The sequence below is a fragment of the Giraffa tippelskirchi genome, chromosome 4, assembly GCF_054371585.1.
Source record: "Giraffa tippelskirchi isolate mGirTip1 chromosome 4, T2T-mGirTip1v1.2.pri, whole genome shotgun sequence".
NCBI lineage: Eukaryota > Metazoa > Chordata > Mammalia > Artiodactyla > Giraffidae > Giraffa > Giraffa tippelskirchi.
The window spans coordinates 158,444,044-158,463,408 of NC_137278.1; the positions used below are offsets into that span (position 1 = coordinate 158,444,044).

Genomic DNA, 19,365 nt, shown 5'->3' on the forward strand with positions numbered 1-19,365 from the left:
AGCATTCTCTTAAAGTCAGATTGCCTCTATTGCAGCTCAGGGTAATGACTGTGTAGACTTTGCTAAAACTTGGGCCCACATTTGATTATGTAGCAGAGGTTCCAAGAAAATAATGGGATTCAGAGATATAAAATGGAGATATTTAGGTAGACAAGTCTAATTTTGAGCTCTTGAATTCCTCTGAACCCTCCAGGGTCGCAGAAACATCCTCTAACCACCTGCCAGAGAAAAACAGTCTTTTTTTTTTTTTGGCCTGGAGGAACATGCAATGACCTAATCTGAAGCAGGTGCCTTTCAAGATGATTCTTGTTTCCCTCTAGATATGCCCCCAACACCCTTCATTACCTCCTGGCTAAAAATCAAACACATTTCAGCACAGCCTGAACGGGAAAATACAAGCTGTGTTCTGGGAAGAAATAGCCCACATGCCAAAGGAATTGCAGGATCTGGCTTACAGGTATTAGCTGAAACTGGGGGTAACATGTGTTTGGAGGGTATTTTGAGTATGTTAGACCAGGAGGACAGAACGAATACAAGGCTGGATGGGGTAGAATTCATTAATATGGGGGTTGTTGTTGCTGTTCAGTTGCTAAGTTGTGTCTGACTCTATCGCAACCCCATGGACTGTAGCCCACTAGACTCCTCTGTCCATGGAATCTCCCAGGTAAGAATACTGGAGTGGGTTGCCATTTCATCCTCCAGGGGATTTTCTCAACTCAGGGATCGAACCCACATCTCCTGCATTGGCAGGAAGATTCTTTACCAATGAGCTACCAAGTGAACCCAATATAGGGGGCTCAGCCATGATTCAGAATTCCTAATCACATAACAAGGTGGTTTCTGGAAGTGCAGATCTGATAATGTTCTACATCAAATGAGGTTAAGATGCAGCACTTCCCTGATATGATTTGGAAGACAGGGCCAGAAAGCCCAGAGAGAGAGAAATGTTAGAATGGATTTCTTACCTAGTCCTAAAGAACCTACCTTTTGACTATGTTTTCCTAGTTGGCCAGAGGACGACTCCACTGAGGATGCAAGGAATGTAACGACAAGGTGAGTAACAGCATCTTTGGAGAAGCTTGGAAGATTTCTGTCTTCTGGGGGCCAGGGCTGTGGGCAGTAAGGGATTCTGCCATGAACTTTAGTCTCATTGTATTAGTGGTGCTCAGTTGCTCAATCATGACTGATTCTTCATGACCCTGTGGACTGTAGCCCACCAGGCTCCTTTGTTCATGGGATTCTCCAGCCAAGAATATTGGAGTGGGTTGCCATGCCCTCCTCCAGGGGATCTTCCTGACAGGAGACATGGGCTCGAACCCATGTCTCCTATGCCTCATGCATTGCAGGCAGATTCTTTACTGCTCAGCCACTGGGGAAGCCCATAGTATTAGTGGGGGTGATGTAATTCCAAAATGGCAAAGCCAGGTGGTAGCAGTTAACAAAGGCCAGCATGAGATGTCATTAACATAATTGATAGCCCAGGCCAGAGTGACAACCAAGGTGCCTCTACCTATAGGGATATGCAGTGTTGGCTGATGAATCATGGTGTTACAGGGTCAAGATAGATGGATGAGAAGGCAACGAAGTTGCTGCTTGATACGTATAATCAGGAAAGTCAAGAAATGGTAAGCAAAAGTCTGATATTAGTTGCTGCAATGGAAAATTGTGCTTCCTCATCTAGTTTCCAGATCTCAGGCCATTCAAAAACCCAAAACCTTTGATTGAAGGTGAGACTTAGTATCTAGCAGAACCCTAACATGGGATTCCTAACCTGTGGCGTTAGAGCTTGGTAGAAGAGCCAAGTGGAGGTATCTGAAACTGTCCACACACCAGAGTATTAAATTGAAGCAACACTGCACTCCAGAGGAACTGCAGACATTTGTTCAAGCATCAGAGACTTAGTCAGTCAGTTTAGTCACTCAGTCATGTCTGACTCTTTGTGACTACATGGACTGCAGCACACCAGGCTTCGCTGTTCACCACCAACCCCCGAAGCTTACTCAGACTCATGTCCATCGAGTTGGTGATGCCATCCAACCCTTTCATCCTCTGTCATTCCCTTCTCCTCCTGCCTTCAATCTTTCCCAGCGTCAGGGTCTTTTCAAATGAGTCAGATCTTCACATCAGGTGGTCAAAGTATTGGAGCTTCAGCTTCGGCATCAGTCCTTCCAATGAGTATTCAGGACTGATTTCCTTTAGGATGGACTGTTTGGATCTCCTTGCAGTCCAAGGGACTCTCAAGAGTCTTCTCCAACACCACAGTTCAAAAGCATCAATTCTGCATTCAGCTTTCTTTATTGCCCAAATCTTACATCCATACATGACTATTGGAAAAACTTTGACTAGATGGACCTTTGTTGGCAAAGTAATGTTTCTGCTTTTTAATATGCTGTCTAGGTTGATCATAGCTTTTCTTCCAAGGAGCAAGCGTCTTTTAATTTCATGGCTGCAGTCACCATCTGGAGTGATTTTGGAGCCCCCCAAATAAAGCCTCTCACTGTTTCCATTGTTTCCCCATCAGAGACTTAAAAGATACCTGGATATTACCATCCAGCATTGTGCACCACTGGTGAGGATGCTGCTGCTGCTGCTGCTAAGTCGCTTCAGTTGTGTCCCACTCTATGCAACCCCACAGACAGCAGCCCACCAGGCTCCCCCATCCCTGGGATTCTCCAGGCAAGAACACTGGAGTGGGTTGCCATTTCCTTCTCCAATGCATGAAAGTGAAAAGTGAAAGTGAAGTCGCTCAGTCGTGTCGGACTCCTAGTGACCCCATGGACTGCAGCCTACCAGGCTCCTCCATCCATGGGATTTTCCACACAAGAGTACTGGAGTGGGGTGCCATTCATCTCTCCTGAATAATGTTGCTGATATCTTTGTTGTGTATCCTGACTACACTGACTTCCACTGGTAGCCTGTGATAAGTAAACCTGTTTTATGTACCCAGTTTCCTTATCTGGTCTTTCTTTTTTTAATTTATTTTTTATTGAAGGATCCAGAGATCAAATTGCCAACATCCATTGGATCATCGAAAAAGAAAGAGAGTTCAGAAAAACATCTGTTTCTGCTTTATTGACTCTGTCAAAGCCTTTGACTGTGTGGATCACAAAAAACTGTAGAAAATTCTTCAAGAGATGGGAATACCAGACCACCTGACCTGCCTCTTGAGAAATCTGTATGCAGGTCAGGAAGCAACGGTTAGAACTGAACATGGAACAACAGACTGGTTCCAAATCGGGAAAGGAGTACATCAAGGCTGTATATTGTCACTCTGCTTATTTAACTTATATGCAGAGTGCATCATGAGAAACGCTGAGGCTGGGTGAAGCACAAGCTGGAATCAAGATTGCTGGGAGAAATATCAGTAACTTCAGATATGCAGATGACACTACCCTTATGGCAGAAAGCAAAGAGGAACTGAAAAGCCTCTTGATAAAAGTGAAAGAGGAGAGTAAAAAAGTTGGCTTAAAGCTCAACATTCAGAAAACTGAGATCATGGCATCTGGTCCCATCACTTTGTGGCAAATAGATGGCAAAACAGTGGAAACAGTGTCAGACTTCATTTTTGGGGGCTCCAAAATCACTGCGGATGGTGACTTCAGCCATGAAATTAAAAGTCACTTACTCCTTGGAAGAAAAGTTATGACCAACCTGGACAGCATATTTAAAAGCAGAGACATTGCTTTGCCAACAAAGGTCTGTCTAGTCAAGGCTATGGTTTTTCCAGTGGTCATGTATGGATGTGAGAGTTGGACTATAAAGAAATCTGAGTGTGGAAGAATTGATGCTTTTGAACTGTGGTGTTGGAGAAGACTCTTGAGAGTCCCTGGGACTGCAGGGAGATCAAACCAGCCAATCCTGAAGGAAATCAGTCCCGATTATTCATTGGAAGGACTGATACTGAAGTCAATGCGAAGAGCCTGATGTGAAGAGCCAACTCATTAGAAGAGATCCTTATGCTGGGTAAGATTGAAGGCAGGAGAAGGGAATGACAGAGGATGAAATGGTTGGATGGCATCACTGACTTGATGAACATGAGTTTGAACAAGCTCTAGGAGTTGGTGATGGACAGGGAGGCCTGGCGTGCTGCAGTCCATGGCATCACAAAGCGTAAGACACGACTGAGCGACTGAACTGAACTGAAAGAAATGGCTGTATTTCACTGAAGGAAAGCATGAAGTTAAGAATGGTCTAAATATTAGATAGTGAGGTAAGAAAGGTAGATCTTCATGCTTGTTTTTTTAAAAATATCTTACATATTTGGGACAGTCCAAACGATTAACATAAGGAATAGAAAGAATATTAACTTTATTCTTTCTCTAACAGTAACTTTAAATGATAAAGACTCTTGAATGGGCAAAAGGATCCCTGCAGCCTGCAGACACTTAATTTCCTTAATTATAAGGAGATAGCAATTTACATTATTTATAAGGAAGCTATTTACATTATTTAGCTGTCAGACAGTTGCAAAGCTCTATTATTTCCTACAGTAAAAAGAATAAAGTGCAGTGACAAGGAAATAGAAAAGATATCTTAATAGCTGCTTCTCATTATCAGAAAGATAACATCTCAAAAATATTTTTAAAAATGATTTAAATACAAACTGAAGAAAATGGAAATATCCATCTTACCACAGTGATGATTCAGAGTATAGCACCCATTTAAATATGCAGATGAGCTCTCAAAAACTACTGAAAGTTATGCATTGTTAGCTTGAGTGTGTGTGCAAGGAGGAAAATGACTAAGATACAATGTTTCATAATTCAAGTATTTGAATTTAATCGGTTACATTTTCTTTTACCAGTGACTGATATGTGTCTGAAGTATGAAAGCTATTTCTGAGAGCAGTCAGATCAAGGGGGAATAATCTACTTTGTGTGTTTTATTTTTATTTTCTTTCCTCCTCTCTGACCATTTTAATTTACATTTATCCTGCAGCTTCAGTTTCATCAATATAAAAGACAGTACTCAGTGGCAAATTATATCAGGTTTTGATCTGAAGTGGACATGTCTGTTATGTAAGAATAAGAAGATGAGAAGAGAAAGAACTTAGCAAGCTGACTTTTTTTAAAAGGTCTATTAATACTTTTTGTAAATGCCCCAAGGATGAATTATTTCTTTAGGCCTAAATTCTTTAAAGTCTTAGCATTTTTACTGCTCACTTAGAGACAAGATAAAAATCTTAATCAAAGAATATTTCTACATTCTTATTGGAGAATTGAATTCCTTACAGTCTGGTGTCAGAGGAGCTTGCTGTTTGCCAGGAAGGTTCTTGGGCCATAATTACCTGCCTTGAAATGCAAGATCATCATCATTTGCCTTCAAAGAATATAAGGGTACAGTACACATGACGTACTAGGCCAGGCTTGCAAATTAGCACAGGTCCAGAGAGTCTGCAAGAAATTAGGTCAGCCCTGAAAGAAATCAGTCTGTGGTCCAACAAGCTTCTTAATCTTAAGTGGAAAATTGGGCTCACAGGGTGTAAAGGTTACTGTCTTTACAGGACGAGTAACAGTTTTCAGTGTTAAAGACCCCTTTTCCTAAGCCATCAAATATTTCTGATCCTTCTCTTAGACAACTTTTGGCACTGCATAAAATTTATAAACAAAGCAAGTTCTATACTAGTTGGAAACTCATACTTTAAGTATATAAATAAACTTACTATTGCCCATAATGTAGGGAAAGAACTTCTCTTGCCCCCAAATAGTTCCCTTGAGGCCATTGCTTCCCCATCAGAAGCAAAATCTCCTAAAATCCCCATTTAAAAGGCAAAATTCTTTGAGAATTACCACTTCAAGCATTAGTACACATTACTGCCCACAGGTTAAGGCTGAGTTAAATGCTCATGAATTTAAAATATAGTGATAACCAAGATAAGGCCGAAATACAAATGAATAAACAGAGTAGTCATAACTACTAGACACCAACATCATTCGCAGTTACAGACCTCAAGGTCCAATAAGAGGGACCAGAGTGGATCAGTTGCATGCAACTGATTCTTAAACTGCTGTCAGATATTTTCCTATTTTCAATTCTGTTGCTAAGCTTAGTTTGATTGCTGGTGGTAGGGGAAGGTCATTTTGAGCACAGCCTTTGGAGTCTGAAGGCAGGTCCCTGACCCTCCAACGGTTTACTCTGACCTTAGTCAAATTACTAAACCTCCCTAAACTTTGGTTTCTTAAACTGTGAAATGGAGATATTAATAATATCCTAAATTGCAAAGTTATAATGATGATTAAATGAGGTAAATGAGATTACTTGTTTCAAATGCTTAGAATAACTCCTGGCATATATTAATGAGCATCATTATTAAGTGGTCGAAATGGAAAAAGCATAGTTTGGATATGTGATCCTGTTTCTGGCTCTCCTATTCGCTCTCTCTCCAGAATCCTCTCAGTTATCACATCCAGCGGTGAGCAAGAGAGCAAAAACACCTCAGGAGTAACATTGCTTTCTGGACAAGGTTTTTCTTCTTTTGCCCTCCAGGGGCCGCTGTCTTTTCCCGAGAGCTCGAGGGATGCCTGGTTACCACGAGACCGTCGCCAGGCAACCGCGTGTACACATACCCCCGGACGGGCCCGGGTCTCGTCAACATGGCGGCACAAGGCACCTGCTCGGCCTGTTCACCAAACGTGTCTCCCTCCGTGTCGCCGCCGACCCCGCCCCCGCCCTCTACTGCGATCTCGAAGTCGCCCCTGGAGTCGAAGGCGAGCTCTCTGAGCCCAGTGTCTCGCTCGACCGGCCGCGAGGACTTGTTGCCCCTCGCAGTATTTTATGGGCCGCTGGACGCAAAAAACCCACTCCTGGCGTCCTGTGAGAAGGAGATTCAGGAGTTGCTAGGCTTCATGAAGAGAAAGAAGGCTTTAGCTACAACAGAGGAACAGAAATACGAGTTCCACCGGCTTTGGTAAGCAGAGGCAGGGCCCTGGGGCGGGTGCTGTCGGGAGAAAGCAACTCCCAGGGCCAGAGGAGGAGATGCTCTGAGGAGGCAGGCTGTGGTCCCTGGAGCTGGTCGGTGTTGCGGATGCAGAACCTGGCCAAAGGGCCCGGCTGCTCCCGCTGCTAAGTCGCTTCAGTCGTGTCCGACTCTGTGCGACCCCATAGACGTCAGCCCACCAGGCTCCCCCGTCCCTGGGATTCTCCAGGCAAGAACATTGGAGTGGGTTGCCATTTCCTTCTCCAATGCATGAAAGGAAAAGTGAAAGGGAAGTCACTCAGGCATGTCCGACTCTTAGCGACTCCATGGACTGTAGCCTACCATGCTCCTCCGTCCATGGGATTTTCCAGGCGAGAGTACTTAAGTGGGTTGCCATTGCCTTCTCTCAAAGGGCCCGGAGAAATACACAAAGTTTAAGAAGTGAAGACTCGTGGCTATTACAATCCTTAATGCCTGGTAAATATGTCTTGACTTCCTGCTCAGGTCAGAATAAAAGTCAACAAAGAAATGTTTCATAATTCACCAGTTCACATAATTCAACATTTGTTCTGAGTGTCTTCTAATTGCCAATGCATGCCAATAAAGTTTTGGCTCACTCACAGGTTTCACAACTTTCCATGTTGTGGGTACAGTTTTGTATATGCAGGGAAAGGAATAACATTGAGGTCACTTAGGTTCATGAAAAAGTTAATTCTTGATGTCATGAAGTATGTCATTCTGTGAACATTTGTACTTTATTCCTTTTTCAACTGCTACTATTAATAGCATCACAGTAACTTGTTCTTGATTTTGTGACTCATTTTGCACGTTTGCCTTTTTTGGATTCCATCACCATGTTATTATCTCCAACTGCAGACTACCTGTTTTTAAGGCTCTTTCCTGTTTGTGTTACCATCTTTCTTTCCCAGTCAAAACACATTGCAAACCTAACAGTTAGAAACGTAGGCAAGTGGTGAAGAATACTAGAATAGTCAATAGTTTCATCTTATATTTTTCATCCATGTATTTAATATGAAGAAATAGTTTTAACTTATATTTATTATCCATTCATGGATTTAACTGCTTATTTTTTGAACACCTCCTAAATATCAGGTTCCATTCCAGGAACTAGGAAAACATCAAGTTAAAAAAATATACAAATTCATATCCCCATGGAGTATGTATTTTTGTGTCTACAAACAGCCACTAAACAAATATGTAAGGAAATTATTTTACAAGGAGGTAAGTGCTAGAAAATTAGAGAAAATTAGAGCAGGGAGGAAGATAATGATATCAGGTGGGTGTTATAATTTAAAATGGGATGGCAGGGAACATGGTCGGGGAAAGTCAGGAAAAGTGACCTTTGAGAAAGATGAGAGGGATGTATGGTAGCAAATGATAAGATTTCTGTACAAAGAGTTGGCCACACTGGGAGAATGGCAAGTGTAAAGGTCCTGGGGTGCGATTGTGACTGTAGGAAGAACATGTTCAGGCAGGAGTGAGGGAGATGAAGAGTTAGTTTTTAGATATATTAAGATTGAGATGTAATTCACCATCCATAGAGTTATTATGTAGGTAGTTGGATAAGTGGAGTCTGGGGGTCAGAGGAGAAATACATTTGGGATTCATTGGCATATGGATGACGTTTAAACTTTGACATTTGATGGAATAGCTAAGGGAGTAAGTGTAGATGGAGAAGAAGAGAGTCCAAGGACTGAACTCTGGGACCCTCCAACATTGACAAGTAGGTGGAGATGAGAAGAAACTGGTAGAGACTAAGAAGGAGTGGCCAAAGAGGTAGAGGAAATCCAGTGGTGTACTGGAAGCCAAGTAGAGAAAATGCTTTAAGAAGGAAGGAATGATCAGTCAGTTGTGGCAAATCCTGCTGATGGGCCAAGTAAAATGAGAACCAAGAATTGACTAAGGAAAGTACATTACATGGCTAAGCTACATGTGTGCACATGTGAGCTAAGTCTGTTCAGTTGTGTCTGACTTTTTGCGACCCCATGGATTGTAGCCGGCCAGGCTCCTCTGTCCATGGGATTCTCTAGGCAAGAATACTGGAGTGGGTTGCCATGCCCTCTTTCAGGGGATCTTCCCCACCCAGGGATGGAACCTGCATCTCTTACATTTCCTGCATTGGCAGGTGGGTTCTTTACCACTAGCGCCACCTGCGAAGCTCAAGCTACATATATTTATATTTAAAATGTTTCCGTTTTTGTGCCTTAGATAATAGTTTATCTTTTCATCTCCACTACCAACATTCCAGTTCAAACCATCACCATCTTAAATTTTCTCTGCAGCCACTTGAGTCTCAAATCTATCCTTCACATACAATCAGGGTGACCTTTATAAACAAATCACCCACTCCCTTATCTAAAGACTTCTGTTTCCCATTGCTTTTAGAATAAACTTACGACTTTTTCTGGTGTCTTCTAGGGTCTGAAGCTCTGGCCTTGCCTACCTTTTTCATCTCAGCTCATCCCTCACTTCTCTCCCTTGACTTTCCGGGGAAACAGACCTTTGTTTATCATCCCAGGGGCTTTATATTTGCTGCCTCCTTTGTCGGAAATGTTCTTTCCTCAATTTTTCAAGTATCTGGCTCCTTCTCTTCTTGCAGGTCTTAGTTCAGTTGTTACCTCCTTATGAGGCCTTTCATATCTAACACAGGGTTCACCCATCAATTTATACTTTTATTGAATATTCATTTCTTATGTATTGTCCATCTCTCCAGTTAGAATGTAAGCTTCTTGTTGAGTTTAGATGGTGATCCACTTTTTCATTGCTGTATCTTTAGCACCTAGCCTGAGGGTTGGGATATTGTGAACATTCAATGAATATTTGGCATTGAAAGAATTTAAGAATTATCCTTTTTTTTCTCAATAATTGTTGATCTGGGTCAGTTGGTAAGTACAGTATCGGCCCCATCTTTAAACAGAGACTCACAAACATCAAGGATTGACATGGGCCTTAGCCATCTAACTTCTCGCATGTTTAGGTATTTATTTACAGAATAATTTTTTATTGAGTGCCTACTGTATGCCAGAGCCTGCACTGTTGTTGTTGCTGTTTAGTTGCTAAGGCACATCTGTCTCTTTTATGACCCCGTAAACTGTAGCCCTCCAGGGTCCTCTGTCCATGGGATTTTCTAGGCAAGAATACTAGAGTGAGTTGCTATTTCCTTCTCCAGGGGATCTTCCCAACCCAAGGATGGAACCTCCATCTCCTGCTTGGCAGGCAAATTCTTTACCATTGAGCCACCATGGAAGATCTATGGCCTGCACCAATTATGGGTTATACAGTGATGAGCAAAATAGATATGGGAATATGTGCTCATGGAGAGAGGGAGATAGGCTTTTAATGAGTCACTAAGTCAACACACAAACAACAAGCACTGTGAAGGAAGAAGCTACTGAGAATTTATATGTGCCATGTATTGCCCTGGGATACATGTATCCTGGGGATACAGCAATGAACCAGACAAAAACCTCCTGCCCTCTTGGTGCTTATATTCTAGAGGGGGACATAAACAATAAACATATTAAATAAGTACATTTTGTGGTGTCCTAGAAAGTGATAAATACTAGGGAGAAAAAGAGAGGAAAAGTTATGGAGTGGGAGACAGGAGGTTGCAATCTTCGATAAGGTGGTTAGAGAAGATAACAACTGAGCACAGGCTTAACGGGAGCATAGTGCAGACCTGCCTTCAAATGAATGGTGAGGGAGCTATCATGAAGCTGAGATTAGAAGGATGCCCGGCAGTCAACCAGCAAGGAAAAAGAGGACAAACAGAGGGAACAATCATGTGGGAGGATCTTGGCAGGAAAGAGGCAGGGGCCTTTGGAGGGGTGGACAGAAGCCTATTTAGCAGTGTGGAAAGTGTGGGTGCAGTGGTATGAGATGAGATTAGAGGAATAGATTGGGGTGTGCAAGGTTTTAGAGGCCATTTATAGAGTTTGCATTTACTCCAAATGCAATGAGAAATCGTTGCTTAGTTTTTGGCAAAGAATTAACCATATGTGATTTTGTTTTAAAATATGTTGTTGACTTTGTCCAAATGGAGTAATGAAGGCAATGTGGAGACCAGTTAGGAGTACTGGAGGTAGGAGTTGCTTTTATAACATATTTGATAAGATGGTTATTTTTTAAAATAAAAAACTGCTTATTTTTATAACTGTAGAGTCTTATATAAGTATAAAATTTGTAGTACCTAAAATACAGATTTTGATCATACCAGCAATGTCCTTAAATTTAGAGTGCGATGTATTTTAAAGATGTGCTTCTGTTATAAGCGCACAAAATTTTGATATTCTTTTTACATAGTTATGTTTTTCTGCTTTAGAAAATTCTAAATATCCAGCAACAGTTATAATCAAATAGCAATCAAAAATGTATTAACAACCTTTCTTAAATGATGTGTGTTACATAGTATATATTATATTTTCCCAATTTAATCATTATGTAAGCCATTTCCCAATAAGCAATTTTAACTTGAACTTATGGCTCACTTTCAAAAAAAGGAAATTCTGTTATGTAACCTTGAGTGATTTATGAAGTTTGTATTTTTCTTTTATGAGTAACAGACCTACTCATCATTATCTCATCTGTAAGGTTTGTGGAGAAAGAACTCTTTCAACTACGTAATTTAAGAATTCTACCTTAAATTTCTTGGACTTACTATATTTCATTTATTATAATGCTATAGCATTTCATGAAGCAGAAATCAAAGTGAAAAAGGCAAAACAAACAAACCAAAACACATCTACCTTTTTAAACTTCTGTGGGCTGTGTTTTCCACACTCTTTATTTGGCATGATTACATGTATATATTTTACTACCCCTAAATATTATTAATCTGTCCACGAAGGCGGGAATACCCTTTATCCGCCTCCTCCCTTGTCACTGAGCTATTATCATTTAATTTTTTTTTTTTTTAAGTTGCGCAGTCGTGTCCGACTCGTTGAGACCCCATGGACTGTAATCCTTGGAATTCTCCAGGTCAGAATACTGGAGTGCGTAGCCTTTCCCTTCTCCAGGGGATCTTCCCAAACCAGGGATCGAACCCAGGTCTCTCACATTGCAGGCGGATTCTTTACTAGCTGAGCCACAAGGGAAGTCCAAGAATACTGGATTGGGTAGCCTAGCCCTTCTTCAGGGGATCTCCCCAACCCAGGAATCGAACCAGGGTCTCCTGCATTGCAGGCAGATTCTTTACCAACTGAGCTATCAGGGAAGCCCCATCATTTAGGTAATTAATTAACTTTTTTGAACATGTTTTTGTTGAGGTTGTTCCATTAATACCCTGATGTGTACCTGATAAGTACTTGAGCCATCTTCGGTCCTTAAGTTTACTTCTTGCTTATATTAGTCAGCTTGGGCTACTAAGAATACTGGAGAGGGTTGCCATGCCCTCCTCCAGGGGATCTTCCTGACCCAGGGATCAAACCCACATCTCCTGCATCTCTTGCGTTGTTGGCAGATTCTTTACCACTGAGCCATCTGGGAAGCCCAATTACTAACTTCAATTCAGTTCAGTTGCTCAGTGTGTCCAATTCTTTGCAATCCCATGGGCTGCAGCACGCCAGGCTTCCCTGTCCATCACCAACTCCCGGAGCTTACTCAAACTCATATCCATCGAGTCAGTGATGCCATCCAACCATCTCATCCTCTGTCGTCCCCTTCTCCTCCCATCTTCAATCTTTCCCAGCATCAGGGTCTTTTCCAAGGAGTCAATTCTTTACATCAGGTGGCCAAAGTATTGGAGTTTCAGCTTCAACATCGGTCCTTCCAATGAATATTCAGGACAGATTTCCTTTAGGATGGACTGGTTGGATCTCCTTGCAGTCCAAGGGACTCTCAAGAGTCTGCTCCAACACCACAGTTCAAAAGCATCAATTCTTCACTGCTCAGCCTTCTTTATTGTCCAGCTTTCACATCCATACATGACTACTGGAAAAACCATAGCTTTGACTAGATGGACCTTTGCTGACAAAATAATGTCTCTGTTTTTTAATATGCTGTCATATTTAATAGGTTGGTCATAACTTTTCTTCCAAGGAGCAGGCATCTTTTAATTTCATGGCTGCAGTCACCATCTGCAGTGATTTTGGAGTCCCCCAAAATAAAGTCTGCCACTGTTTCCACTGTTTCCCCATCTATTTGCCATGAAGTGATGGGACCAGATGCCATGATATTAGTTTTATGAATGTTGAGTTTTAAGCCAACTTTTTCACTCTCCTCTTTCACTTTCATCAAGAGGCTTTTTAGTTCCTCTTCACTTTTTGCCATAAGAGTGGTGTCATCTGCATATCTGAGGTTATTGATATTTCTCCTGGCAATCTTGATTCCAGCTTGTGCTTCATCCAGGCCAGCATTTCTCATGATGCACTCTGCATATAAGTTAAATAAGCAGGGTGACAATATATAGCCTTGACGTACTCCTTTCCCGATTTAGAACCAGTTTGTTGTTCCATAACCAGTTCTAACTGATGCTTCCTGACCTGCATACGGATTTCTCAGGAGGCAGGTCAGGTGGTGTGGTATTCCCATCTCTTGAAGAATTTTCTACAGTTTTTTGTGATCCACACAGTCAAAGCCTTGGCGTGGTTAATTATTAATTAGTCAGTTTGGGCTTCCATAGCAAAATCCCATGGACTGGGTGACTTAAACAACAAAAATTTGTTTTCTTATAGTTCTGGAGGCTGGAAGTCCCAGATGAGGGTCTGGCAGTGTCAGTTTCTGGTGAGAGCTCTTTTCCTGGCTTAAAAGATGTTCACCTTGTTCTCATATAGTCTTTCCTCTGTGAAGCACATACAGAGAGAACAAGTTCGTGTCTCTTCTTAGATGGATTAATCCCAGTGGACCAGCTCCCCCCCCCATGACCTCATTTAGCCGTAACTACTTCCTCGGTGTCTCCTTCTCCAAATGCAGCCACACGGGGGATTAGGGCTTCAACTTGTGAGTTTGGAGGAGGCACTCACATTCAGTGTATAACACCTTTCTTACCTAGAAATTTACGAGATAGGATTGGACAACTATTAAGAGAAATTTAGATTTTTCCTAGAGGCATTTATCATTTCCAAGAGAGAGGGAAGGAGTAAATATTAACTAAATGGGTGAACAAAATAAGCAATGATCTGCTTCCCTTTGAACTCTGGTTAGAAACCACATAGGAAACATAACCCTAAATGGAGTGACTGGACAGATGAACCTTTGAACTCTCTATAGAAAAGCATAAAATAAAAACAAAAAAGTCTTTTCCCTAGTCCTTCATCCATTCATTTTTTTCTTTCAACTAGTATTTATTGAGGGCTGACATATACTAGATACGCACAACTCTTGGGGCTGGATAATGACTAAACAGATGAAGTCCTTGCTATCAGGGAGTTTAGATTCCAGAGGACTGGAAGGCACAGTTATATGCTGGCTAAGAGTATAGATGCACCCTGCCTCAGTTTGATCAGCTGTATATTTGGGATATCAATACTACCCATCTCAATTGTGAAAACGAAATGAAAAATACTCATGTTGGCAAACGATCCAGATTAGGCAACACAATATTAAAGGAGAAGAAATTTGGAAGACTGACACTACCTGACTTCAAGACTTACTACATTAACTAAGACAGCATGGTGTGGTGAAAGAATGGACAAACAGATCAAAGGAACAGAATAAAGAGCCCAGACAGATGTAAATAGAGTCAACTGGTCTTTCACAAAGGAGTGCTGGCAATACAATGAAGCAAAGTCTTTTTAACAAACGGTGCTGCAGTTGTACATCCACATGTGAAAATCATATCTAGCTATAGACCTTATACCCTTCCCCCAAATGAACTCAAAATGGATCACAAACTTAATGTAAATTCTATGCTATATAACTCCTGGAAGATAATACAGGAGAAATCAAGATGACCTTTGGTTTGGCAGTGGCTTTTGAGATACAACACTGAAGACATGATCCATGAAAGAAAGAATTGATAAACTGGAATTCATTAAAATTAAAATTTTCTGCCTTGTGAAAGACACTGTCAATAGAATGAAATCCAAGCCACAGACTGGGAGAAAAAACTTGCAAAAGACATATTTGATAAAGGACTGCTATCTAAAATATACATAGAACTCTTAAAAACTCAGCAATAGGAAAACAAACAAGCTAATTTTAAAAATGGGCCAAAGATCTTAGCAGACATCTACCCAAGGAAAATAAATAAATGACAAATAAATATATGAAAAGATGCTCCAAATCATATGTTATCAGGAAGATGTAAGTTAAAACAGCATTGAGATACCACTACACACCTATTAGCATGGCCAGAATCCAGAACACTGACAATACCAAATGCTGATAAGGATGTGGATCAATGGGAAAATTTTCATTCATTGCTGGTGGGAATGCAAATTGGTAAAGCCACTTTAGAAGACAGTTTGATGTTTTCTTATAAAACTAAACATATTCTTACCATATAATCCAACAGTCGTGCTCCTTAGTATTTACCCAAAGGAGCTGAAAACCTATTCCATACAAAAATCTGCACATGGATGTTTATAACAGTTTTATACAAATTGCTAAAACTTAGGCACAAACAAGATGTCTCTCAGTATGTAAACTGATAAACTGTGGCATATATAGACAATGGAATATTATTCAGTGCTAAAAAGAAATGAGCTATCAAGCCATGGGAAAACATGGGTGAATCTTAAATCCTTATTACTAGGTGAAAGAAGCCAATTTGAAAGTGCTACATATTGATACTATATGATTCCAACTATATGGCATCTTAAAAAAGGCAAAACTATAGAGAGAGTAGAAAGTTCAGTGGTTGTCTGGGGTTAGTGGGGAGTGAATGATGAATAGGCAGAGCACAGAAGACTTTTAGGGTTGTGAAACTACTCTCTATGATACAATGGTAGATACATGTCACTATACATTTGTCCAAAGCGGTATAATGGACAGCACCAAGAATAAACCCTGATGTAAACTAGGGACACTGGGTAATAATGATGTGTCAATGTGTTAATTGTAACAAATGTACCACTTTGGTGAGTGATGTTGATAATGGAAGAGGCTGTGCATGTGCTGGAGATAGTAGTATATGGGGGAATCTCTATCCATTCTGCTCATTTTTTCTGTGAATCTAGAACTACTTTAAAAAATAAAGTTGATTTTAAAAAATGCATACAAAGAGTCAGTCCCAGTGTTCATAGCAGCAATATTTATAATAACTAAGATATGGAAGCAACCTAAGTGTCCTTCAAGAGATGAATGGATAAAGATGTGACACACACATGAACACACACACACACACAGAGGAATATTACTCAGCCATAAAAAAGAATGAAATCTTGCCATTTGCAACAACTTGGATAGACTTGGAGGCCATCATTACGCCAGGTGAAAGAAGTCAGCCGGAGAAAGACAAATACTTTATGATATCACTTTTTTGTGGAATCTAAAAAATACAACAAACTAGTAACTATAATAACAAAGAAACAGACTCACAGACATAGAGAACAAACTAGTGGTTACCAGTGGGGAGAGGGAAGGTGTGAGGGGCAAGATAGATGTAGGGAATTAAGAGGTACAAACCACTATGTACGCTACAAGGATATATTGCATAGCACAGGAAATATAGTCAGTAGTTGATAATAACTATAAATGGAGTTTAGCTTTTAAAAATTGTGAATCACTATGTAGTACATCTGAAACATCATAAGCTATATCTCAATAAAAATATTAAAATTTTAAAATAACATCATTAAAAATGCATATAAAAAGCTGTCAGTGCTTGGTACAAAGGAAATAATACTTATAACCATAATTACATTTATCAGTAATTAGACATTGACAATATGGCACATCAGCACAAGGGAGGAAGGATGGGGGGAAGGGATGGTTAGGGAGTTTGGGATAGACATGTACATACTACTATATTTAAAATGGATAACCAACAAGGACCTACTGTACAGCACATGGAACTGCCCAATGTTATGGGACAGCCTGTATGGAGGGGAGTTTGGGGGAGAATGGATACATGTATCTGTATGGCTGAGTCCCTTCCCTGTTCACCTGAAACTGTCATAGCATTGTTAATTGGCTATTCCCCAATATAAAATAAGAAGTTAAAAAAAAAACTTAGCACAAGATAAGTTTTTAAGGATTGCTTGTTAATTAATTTAGGTTTCCTGCTGACTTTGAAGATATTGTTTTATTTTATAATTTTTACAGTGCCACCTCTTTGTTTAATATCTGGACCAAATACGCCCCCCGGCTGCCAACTGCCTATTACAACGAGAAGCTTCTGAAGGTTGGAGATAGCCTTTGTGAAATGAAAGTAAGTACCTATGGAGTAAAAAGAGCCCAAATGAAACTCATTTGGCTAATTATTATTATTATTATTATTATTATTATTTTATTGGATAGCATTCCTCTTTTACATGATTTGATTTTTTTTTCCCCATTGGAAAAATCCAAGGGAATATGTAAAAATTTTAATGAGGCACAGTGACAGAAAAAGTGTTCATTTTTAAATTTTGTAGTTGGGATTCTCCAGAGGTGAGAGGTTCCTGAACAGAAAGACAGTTGGCTGAGGCTGAGCAGGAGCACAGCCCATAGTTACCAGAGGGTGTGGTAGGCGCCCAACAGGAAATGCTGAGTCATCATGTTCCTACCTCTTACAAAGGAGCCCAGACACCACTTCCTGTTGTTTTTCACATGGCTGACCTTGTCCACAGCCCCTGCAGGGCCTTGCTGCTGTGTTGCTTCTTCCAGGTGCCTTGTTTCAATGACCTTCAGCTCCTTCTCAACAGTTTGCCATCTGTAATTGCAGCAGTCAGTCCATACAGGCCCCAGTTCTTACTCAGTGTTGTGTTCCAACCGAGTTCCTGCCTTATTTCTAGTTCCATTATCAATGCCTGGGTCTTGGATTGCTGCAGACTCATGGGCTTGGTTTGATAAGACCACACCGAGGCTGGGTTTTCAGTTAATGAAAATGTGAATTTTTCCCCATAACATCTGGCATGGGCCCAAATTATTCCAAGTTAAATATGAGTCTTTGGCTCATGTATTAATAGGATCCTTGGACCAAGTGTTATTTTATACAAAGTGATTTTAGGCCAGACATGGGAGGTATTCTGTCTGTTACCAAGCCAGGTCCATTTTCCTGACTTGAAGCAAGCCAAGTAGTGAGCCTCTGAGGTTTGCAGCAGGGAAACAGTTTATTCACAAGGCAACCAGGTGAGGAACAAGTCTCAGATCTGCCTCCTGGAAGGCGAGGGAGTTGGGATATTTATGAGATATCAACAGTGTGGTATTAGGCTCAGGGAAAGGTGATTGGAGGTAGGGGGAAATGTGAGGTAGTCAGAGTTCTGCACAGGCGCACCTGGGTTATGTGTGTATTCAAAATGGAGGTGCATAGCTTGATTGGAGCCCAGAGCTTTTCAGCCTCTGACATCAAAAGGCTGGTAAAGAGATGCCTGGGCAGGCCTAATTGTAGGCTTGGGGGTCCCAACCATCCCTCAGTTGGCTAGCTCTAGGCAAGAGCTTACTCTAGTTCCTGTAAAACAACTGGGCCGCCTGAAGCTGGGAGTTCGGTTCAGTCTCAGTTGTGTCCGACTCTGCGACCCCATGGACTGCAGCACCCCAGGCTTCCCTGTCCATCACCAACTCCCAGAGCTTGCTCAAACTCATGTCCATCGAGTCAGTGATGCCATCTAACCATCTCATCCTCTGTTGTCCCATTCTTCTCCTGCCTCCAATCTTTCCCAGCATCAGGGTCTTTTCCAATGAATCAGTTCTTCCCATCAGGTGGCCAAAGTATTGGAGTTTCAGCTACACTATCAGTCCTTCCAGTGAATATTCAGGACAGATTTCCTTTCGGATGGACTGGTTGGATCTCCTTGCAGTTCAAGGGACTCTCAAGAGTCTTCTCCAACACAATTCAAAAACATCAATTCTTCGATGCTCAGCTTTCTTTATAGTCCAACTCTTACATTCATACATGACTACTGGAAAAACCACAGCTCTGACTAATGGACTTTTGTCAGCAAAGTAACGTCTATGCTTCTTAATATGCTGTCTAGGTGGGTCATAGCTTTTCTTCCAAGGAGCAAGGGTTTTTTAATTTCATGGCTGCAGTCACCATCTGCAGTGATTTTGGAGCCCCCGAAAATAAAGTCTATCACAATGTTTCCATTGTTTCCCCATCTATTTGCCCATGAAGTGATGGGACCAGATGCCATGATCTTTGTTTTTTGAATTTTCAGTTTTAAGCCAACTTTTTCACTGTCCTCTTTCACTTTCATCGAGAGGCTCTTTAGTTCTTTGCTTTCTGCCATGAAGCTGGGAAGGTACGCAATTAAGGAGAGAAAAAAAAGAAAGAGAAAAAAATAACTAAATCTACCTTAATCAGTGAAGGTAGTTTACAAACAAAGGGCTTTTTAACAAACTTTTCC

The 19,365-nt window shown here is 41.0% G+C and overlaps 1 protein-coding gene across 3 annotated transcripts in view; it reads left to right on the forward strand.

Moving 5' to 3' along the window:
- Positions 1 to 6,570: 6,570 nt before the first annotated feature.
- The window catches only part of CFAP54 (cilia and flagella associated protein 54), a 306,329-nt gene continuing 293,534 nt past the window's right edge, over positions 6,571 to 19,365 (forward strand). For all 3 annotated transcript variants that reach the window (XM_081595348.1, XM_081595350.1, XM_081595349.1), the window contains exons 1-2: positions 6,571 to 6,907; positions 17,141 to 17,246. In XM_081595348.1, coding sequence (XP_081451474.1) covers positions 6,594 to 6,907; positions 17,141 to 17,246 — 420 coding nt within the window. In that variant the 5' untranslated portion in view covers positions 6,571 to 6,593. The remainder of the gene's footprint in view (positions 6,908 to 17,140; positions 17,247 to 19,365) is intronic.